This window comes from Eptatretus burgeri, chromosome 5 (assembly GCF_056783735.1).
Source record: "Eptatretus burgeri isolate ZD-2024b chromosome 5, Ebu_testis_v1, whole genome shotgun sequence".
NCBI lineage: Eukaryota > Metazoa > Chordata > Myxini > Myxiniformes > Myxinidae > Eptatretus > Eptatretus burgeri.
This window is the reverse complement of record NC_140965.1, coordinates 114061371-114070640: the sequence shown is the minus strand read 5'-3', so window position 1 is coordinate 114070640 and position 9270 is coordinate 114061371. Positions and strand designations below refer to the sequence as shown.

At 42.4% G+C, this 9270-nt stretch overlaps 1 protein-coding gene across 5 annotated transcripts in view; it reads right to left on the bottom strand.

Annotated features, from left to right (window-relative positions):
• Positions 1 to 9270, bottom strand: part of TADA2A (transcriptional adaptor 2A) — a 164347-nt gene that overhangs the window by 100848 nt on the left and 54229 nt on the right. For all 5 annotated transcript variants that reach the window (XR_015058727.1, XM_085883407.1, XM_085883406.1 and 2 more), the window contains exon 7: positions 6112 to 6184. Coding sequence is in view for 4 of the 5 variants with exons in the window: in XM_085883407.1 (XP_085739533.1) it covers positions 6112 to 6184 (73 nt within the window). In the remaining variant the exon portion in view is untranslated. The remainder of the gene's footprint in view (positions 1 to 6111; positions 6185 to 9270) is intronic.

The following is a 9270-nucleotide window of genomic DNA, read 5'->3' as shown; positions in this document are numbered from 1 at the left end:
GACACATGGCTCTCAACGGAATCCTTCCATTTCCTCTCCCTGTTGAGGCCATTCATATTCTCCCCCACACCCCTCACTATTCTGGATCTTCATCAATGATCACGCTGACTGGAAAAAAACCCCTTTATCTATTTGCTGATGACTTCACCCTCTGCCATGACTCCCTCATCCTTCAGATCGGCAGATAGCAGCCTCTTTCCTCTCTTCAGAACTTGATATCATCACAAGCTGGTCAAACACTTGGAATATGTGTCAATCCTGACAAATCTCACTCTCTCACTATCTATCTCTCTGAAAGAAACATATGGAACTCCCCTACTCCCATCAATTTTCGTAACAATCCTTTTGAGGAAGTTGAGTCTCTCAAATTCCTGGGTCTCACAGCCCTGATTTTTCTTGGGGAAGCCACATTCCAAAGTTGGCCTCCAAAGCCATCGCCAACTGGGCATCTTGCGTCAAAGTCCTTCCTTGGCACATCTGAACTCCTATCCACCTCCAAGGTTTTCATCTGCAGCTTAATGGATGACTGCTCTTCCTTCTGGCTGGCACCGCTGCCTCACACCTTGCTCAGCTTGACACCATGGAAACCAAGGCCTTAGAGATTATTTGAATCTCCCCCACGACGAAGCTAAGTCAACGGGCTTCTCACTTCACCATCACAGGCAGGTTGGTGATCTCTCTGTCTTCTATGCATCATTTCTGGTCTTGCACCCTCTGCCCTTCCTCCCCCCTCCCACCCCCCAATGTCTGCATGTCACCTGTGGTCCACCATCAATCCCCTTATAGTGAAACTCTCAAAATACAGGAACACTGCTCACCTTCACTCATCCGTTCGTCTTTTTTCCCCACCAGTGGAGTCAACGTGCATGCTCTTCAATCTCATCCCTCCCTCCAAGTCTTCAAATCAGCTGTTCACCATCTCATATCATCCCCCATCCAGAACCATGATCTTTTCTACCTCTCGTTAACTCCTCCCCATCCCACCTCTCCGCAGATTTTCAATTTTTCCTTCCTGAGAGTTTCCTTCTGTTTCATTCTTGTCCACCCCCTGCATCCTCCCCTACCCCTCATTTTCCCCCACATCTCTTGTCTCTTGTCGTCCGATCATGCCGCACCCTTATTCACCCTGTCCAGGGGGGGGGGGAAGGGGACGCTTCCCCACTCTCCCTCACTGGACGGTTTTGGCGCACAGAATCACTCGTCGCCCGTCATTGGCCAAAACGAGCGGCAAGTCCGTCTATTGGCCCGGGGGCCTGGTGACGTCACGTGGACTGCCTTTCTCACCGTCGCGGGGTCTGATTGGCTGAGCGGCGGCCACCTCACTCGTAGCACGCTGATTGGTCGAGGGCCGCCGCGAGGCTTCTCCTTGAACTCTGCCCACCATGGCGTATGCCAGAGCGAGGTGAAGGTGAGGGTGATGCTGGCGTTGTTGTGGTTGATGTTGGTGGTGTAAAAATAAAAGAAAACCCTGACTATCAAAGTAACTCACAGCACATGTACATTTATTCACCCATTAAACAAGGGAGAGGGACCCTAACTAAAAACACATACTTACCGATATAACTGTTCTATAGGACCTGTATGTTGAGTGCTCATGGCTTCCAGATTCGTAACACTGTCCAAGTCTCCCTCTATTTTGTCCTTCAACCCTGTTATTGGTGTTTCCCCTTTCTATCTACTGTTCATTTTGTTATGTCCCTTCCTAATCCATCCAGCGTTCTAGCACTTCCAAGAACCTTGACCTTGTATACAATTTTTTTTTAAAAATAAAATAAAAGGAACTGATATTGTCATCATCCAGAGGGGTGTTATATTGGGTGTGACATACAGGGCCAAGACCATTAAACCTGCAACCGTCCCTTTGGCCCAACAGCAAGGTCCCAACCTCATCGATGTGGATAATAATGTCTGCCTATACAGTGCACATCTTGTCAATGCTGCACTTCAGGACCACAGCGCTTGATTGGACAGGCCTGTATGATCTCTGGTCTTAAATTGGAATAAAAACATATTTTGGACCTCTTAGTGAGACATGCTTGTGGTCAACAAGTGTGTACACAGTCTCTTGATCAAGCGGAAGTTCCTCCAGTCAAATAATGCAACATGTCCCACAGTAGGGACTGGACCATCTGATATAGTCAACGACGATCTGTACAAGCTGGGGTCACACATAATTATTAGAGCCATTCCTGCTAATGAAAGCGGGTTTGTGATCTTTCTCGACTGGCATCATTTTTTGGCGCAACTTAACTTCGGCTTCCACAAACTTCCTGTTTTGAAGTAAATAGACCAATGTGGTTGGTTCTCTTCCACCAGAAAATGAACACGTCCGAACATTACGTAAAGACAATCCAAGGCTCCAAACGTTGTTTTTTTGTTGTTGTTAAGAGTATATATATATATATATATATATATATATATATATATATATATATATATATATATATATATATATATATATATATATATATATATATATACATATATATATATATACATACATATATATATATATATATACATATATATATATATACATACATATATACATATATATATATATATATATACATACATATATGTAATGTATGTGTATGTATATGTATATATATATATATATATATATATATATATATATATATATATATATATATATAGATATGTATGTATATATATATATATATATATATATATATATATATATATATATATATATATATATATATATATATGTATGTATATATATATATATATACATACATATATATATATACATATATATATATATATATATATATATATATATACATACATATCTATATATATATATATATATATATATATATATATATATATATATATATATACATACATATCTATATATATATATATATATATATATATATATATATATATATATATATATATATACATATCTATATATATATATATATATATATATATATATATATATATATATATATATATATATATATATATATATATATATATATATATATATATATATATATATACATATACATACACATACATTACATTTCCATCTACAAAGTTATTTTTGTAAAAATGGTGATTTTTAAAGACATGTATCAACTTCGTTAGAAAAAGTCCAATGAAAATGCTTAAATATTAAATTATTGAGCAACAAATGTCAAGACAGTGATAATTATCATAATCATAATCATCATCATCATCATCATGCACTTTGCTCTATCGAGTGTCTGTTGTGCCGAAGCAGTCTCTTGGCTCGGTTTACAATCCTGGACAGGTCGCTACTCCGACACAGGACACTCAAATGAGGGTACAGGTGTTTACAAATTGTTCAGGGTGCAGATGATAGCTCACTTACTATTTGCAAAGGACACCGTGCAATCTTCAACGTCCACCAACCGATGCTGGCAGACGAGAAGCCTGTTTAACGTCCAACCGAGGGACAGCACGTACATTGATGAATCACCCTGCTTGTGAAACACCAGGATGACAGTTTATAGCTAGGTCGGGATTCAAACCCAGGCTCGACAGCTCAGAGACAAGTGTGCATACCTCTAGGCTATCCTGCCAGCAGGTGGTGTTTGTTTGTTTGTACTTCATTCACACATTTCTCGAAAGTTCCCCTCAAGCGCTAACTGCCAACCAAATGGTGTGGAAAATGTTTGAACTTACATTTGCTCATCCTCAGTGCCTATGGCTGGATTTGAGAGTGTCACATCACCTCAGCAATGGATGTGGCAAGTCAAAGTGAAACACACAGCTACACTTATGAACTTGCATAAGGAATTAGTAGCCTCCAGTAAAAGGAAACTTTGGGAGATATTGCATACGACAAGAAGAATGGAATTAAACCCAAGATATCATTAATAAGTGCAAGCACAGATATATGCATGCTCTCAAATTACTTGAGGATTTGTGGCAAGCCAGACAGTTTACAAATCTAGTTTATTGAGACTTTTCTGCTGAAGAAAGCTGAATTTATTTAAATTAAAGACATTATTTCTAATTTTATTACTTCGTGTTCAGCCTGAGACTGCTGGATTACTGCGATCATTGCTGGGAGCATGGATGTACCGCTGATGTAGTGCCTCTGTTTCAGGTGAGCTTGTACTAATTTTGCTGACCTTGGAAGGATGACAGGCTGAGTTAACCTAGCAGGTGTTATTTAACGGAATGACAGGGGCTCGAACCCAAGATCCTAAGATCTTAAGCCAGCCACCTTAACCGTTAAGCAAACACCGGGCGTATTGTTTCTCATGAATCAATCGAAGCCATAAAAGTCGCGATGAACAGTCTGGATACTCAAACCAAATTAACAGTCAGGACTGAATCAGCAAACAAGATCGAATAAAAGAATGCCAATTGCTTGCGATTGGTTCCTCAGATGCTATAAATGAATGCCATTGGTTCCTCAGAGGTTGCTTGCTTCATTGTGCAAAATTTATGGGTTAATTCATTCAAAAACATTTTTTGTTAAATCACTCAAACATTCTTGCAGTCGTTCAAAAAACGTTTTGTTTCTGACAAGCTAATATTTCATCATGACTAAGGGTCTTCACAACAACGATCAACGCACAAAGGACGAATGCAATTTCAATGCACAGTGCGGCCTGTTCTTCACACTTGTGCCACACATTCTCAACTGCAATACCACCAGCTTTCTCGATTACTCACCCCTCGCTACGCCCTCTTATTCCAACAAGCTCAACCTTTATTTATCCTGATCAAAACACAAACTTAAAGGTCACTTCCAAGTCTTTCATCTCCCATTTCTGCGAAACAGACTTCCAGCTGCAACACAATCCTGATAATCTCTCCACTCGCTTCAAAAGGTGTCATCTCACTGTCATCTTTCGCCAATTCCTCATCTTCTCAGCTTTACTTACCTTGAATATCTATTTTATGTCATATAATGCATCGTTTTTACTTCCCACTGGCAATATGAGGCGCCACGAGGAAGAGTGATGTAAGGGCCACATCGGCCATTTTGGAGTTAATGCCATATAGCACTATTTTAACCCTTCCACTATCATCCGAGCCTATCATCATCATATCATTAAAAAAGGTCGCTTACATCACTCCTCCTCGCCGGGCCTCATATGTATTATCTATTCCTGATATTCAGCTGTTACAAAAGTATAAACATCTAACATCAAAAAGCAGGTTAAAAATTAATTTTTACGTAAAGTTTAACAAGATGTATACACCAGTAAAGTTATTAAATGGATATAAATATGATAAACTCGCAAAAGTACCTATCAGTTTGCTGACGGATTAAATAAAAAGACAGTATAATATTATGCTTGACAAATATTCTGTTCTATTCACTCTATCATTTGCCCAAGGTAATCTTCCATCTGCTTGGAAGTCAGCCAACATCACCTTCATCAACCATCCTTGCTGCTTATCTACGGCGCGAGAAAAAACAAAAAAAAATCACTTCGGCTTTGCTGCGAAGCTCAGTGTTGGAAGCTTTGGTTTGAACCTCTACTAAAATGAGTGAAATTAAACATTTCAAAAAATTTCGAATTATTCTCATTCAGATTTTCAACATTACTGTTACATCTGAAGAAGGACATCTCCATACTGAAATAGGCTCCTTACAACCACGACAAACTTTCTTCAAAGAAGAAGAAGATAATGATTTGTAATACCAGATACCACTGAGTGGTGCTACACGATACACATTTACATGGATAGAATTGGGGCCTTACACCCATCCTGAACCCCTTCCCCCAGATATGCCACCCCGACAGAAACAATACTTGGGATACACGTAGGCAACATGCAAAATTCGGTTGAATTTAGTTCAGTCGTTTTCTTTTTATTAGTTTTCGAAGCATTTATAAATATATAAACAAACAAACAAACAAATTGAGCTTGTGTACCTGGAATTGTACAAAAAATAAGAATTCAGGGAAGCTTGTGGGTAGTAGAAATCTTCATTTTCCTTTCATTCACCCCATGTTTTTTCATTTGACAACACCAAAGGATAAAAATCAGTATTTTCTATATCAGATTGAATAGAAGAACAAAAGGTGAAACTGGAATACAGAAAAAGAAGATGGAAAAGAAAAAGAGAGAAAAAAATAAACTCACGATAAAAGATGTCAGATTCATCATCAGAGAACTCCAAATCCCGGAGATCCCATTCAGCACACTGGTCATACTCCTGAGGTTCAAACAGACCAGACATTCAATTGAATGACTGAGAAATCATTTTTTTCTTTATCCAGTGTATTTGTTGACATCTAAAGAAGGACATCGACGTACTGAAATAGCCTGCTTACAACAACGACAAAATCGTGAAGTCACATTCATGGTTCAATCGCAGGGAATCGGGACGGGATGTAATGATGCAAGACGCGACTTAATGTGGAAGTTTAAACCAATGAGAACCGCCCCATTCACGTGTCGTTTTGGGGAGGCGGGGGGTGGGGGGGAGCTCTGCTGGAGAATAACCCTGAGTGGCTTGGGAGACACAAAATAAAGCCGCCCCAGGTGTTCTATTAGGTCCAGTCCCCGGGGTTTTTACCCTGCCTGCGTTCTCCCTTCCCCACAGCGCCCCTGAGTGGAGGCAGGATGGGCCAAACAGCCTCCTCCTGTGCCAAGGTTCCTTGTTATTCCTCGTTTTGTAAAATTACATTTATCTTACAGCTAACATACGAGGAGAGTTCAAAACGTGTGACAATAGTCTCCCTCTCCCTCAATCTTTCTATGCTCAAGGAACATGGTTTGATAGTCTTCTGGTTTCAAGTTCAGCAATGTACTTTACATTTTTCCTTTTACAAGGTCAGGCTCATGAAAGAGCAAGGTTATGTAGGGTAATAATTGACAATAGGGCCCTGATAATTTTGACAATAGGACTTCAAAGATCCCACCGTGTCATTTACAAAGAGTAAGGAGGCAGGAGGAAACTCTGGACACAATAAGGAAGGGAATTAATGAACAAGAACAGAGAGGGAAACAATGCCAGCTGCTAGTAAGAGGGGTTGAGTTAGGAAGGGTTAATGTAGGTAATAAAGATCATTGGTGGATCAAGACGGGGTATGACATGAGATGCCTTGCACTGACTGCTTGAAGCTTTCGAGGAAAGAGTGGGATAGCACAGCCTCTGGAAGGTGGTTCGATAGACGGGAGAAGTGTGGAACAAAAGAGTCGAGGGATGTAGTCAGCCTAGATTTTGGAAGTTTAACAAGTAGGGGTTTACAAGAAGAACACGTGCATCCTGGAGTTGATGGGGAGGGTCAAATGGCTAAGAGCAGAGGGAGCTTAACCAACGGAGAGGCGGTAAAAAATAGAGGACACCAAACTGCCTGCGATGTGGGAACAGCACACCTTATCCTATTGGTCCCTTTAGATGATTTGACGCACCATTTCTCCACTTCTGAGGTCATTTAATCGAGGTTACAGTATAAATTCAGAATTCAGGTGTCGTCCACCAGACGGCGGTCTCCTTTGGTTAACCTGAGGCGGTCCCTTCGGGTGGGTGCCTGGAATGTCCTATCCCTAAGAGAGGATGATCACCTGTCTCTGTTATCATCTGAGCTCAAGCGTTTGGACATCGGGATTGCAGCAGTCTCTGAGGTTCGGAGACCGGATTGCGGCGAGATAATGGTGGGTGGTTACACCTACTATTGGTCTGGTCGCTCTGATGGTAACCATACCCAAGGAGTTGCTGTAGCTGTGTCCAATAAGCTGACCCAATGATAATTGAGGTAACACCGGTCAACGAGCGTATTATGAGATTAAGGATTCGTCACTCCTTAGGTGTCATTTCCCTGGTCTCTGTTTATGCTCCGACTGAGGCGAGTGATCTCACCGTGAAGGATGCATTCTACGCCACACTCGAGTCTGTGGTTGATCAGTGCCCCAGACGAGATACACTTCTAGTCTTGGGGGATTTCAATGCATCGACTGGAACTGATAGGGATGGTTATGAGGTGTGTGTTGGTCCCCATGGGTCAGGAACTATGAACCAGAATAGCACTAAGTTCCTTGACTTTGCAAGAAGTCATGGACTTAGGGTGGCTGGTTCATGGTTTCAGCGCCCACAAGCTCATCGCTGGACTTGGTATTCCAACGCTGGCGGTGTGGCAAAGGAGATTGACCATGTCCTCATTGACGGTCGTTGGAGGATGATCCAGAACTGCAGGGTCTACCGGAGTGCTCAGTTCCTCAATACTGACCACAGGCTTGTTGTAGCAACTCTAAAGCTGCACCTAAATCCTGGAGAATGGTACCATCCCAGCCTAGGCTGGATGTTGGCAAGCTCAGGGATGAGAGAGTAGCTGAGGAGTTTGCGAACAGGCTGAGTGGACACTTGGGGGGTCTGGGTGCTTTGGGGGGGTCCTGAAGAGTTGTGGAGTGCCTTCAAGACCACCGTCCTTGATGTTGCCGGTGGATGTCTTGGAGCTCACCGCAGGGCAAAGAAGAATTTTCTCTCTCAAGGGACACTGGATACCATTGACCAGAGTCGCAGGGCCAGGCTGAATGGCAGAGCTGAGCTGTTCAGGGAGCTGAGGCGTAAAACTGTACGTGCACTGAGGGTGGACAAGGAGGCCTATGTGCGAGGAATCTGTGAGGGGGTAGGGCATCACCTGTGGACAGGTGATTCTCGTCCCGCTTACAGGGGAATTCGCGAATTATGTTCATCCAAGCTAATCCCTCGGATCACTGCAGTTCAAGCAGAGAGTGGTAGGCTCTTGACAGAGGAGTTTGAAGTGAAGGCCCGCTGGGCCGGTTACTTTGAGCGGTTGTACCAGGCTGATCCCCCAGCTGTCGAGTTGGACGTCAAGGGTGTTACAATCCCTCGAATCAACTGTGGTGCACCTTCGCTTGTGGAAACACAGGCTGCGGTGAACCAGTTGAAACGGGGCAAAGCTCCAGGGATCTGTGGCATCCATGCCGAACTTCTCAAGGCTGGTGGAAATGCTGCACTCGTGTCGTTGCATGCAGTTTTGTGCTCTGCCTGGAACACAGGCATCATCCCAACTGACTGGAAAAGGGGCCTTGTTGTCCCTCTCTGGAAAGGGAAGGGTGATCGCCAAGACTGCAACAACTACCTAGGGGTGACGCTGCTCTCAGTGCCGGGCAAGGTCTTTGCTCGGATAATTCTTGATAGGGTTCGCCACTATCTGCTTGAGCACCAGCGTCCACAGCAGTCAGGCTTTACACCAAAGAGGTCAACGATTGACCGTATCCTTGCCCTTTGTGTCCTCACCAAACGCAGATGAGAGTTTCGGCAGGGGCTGCTTG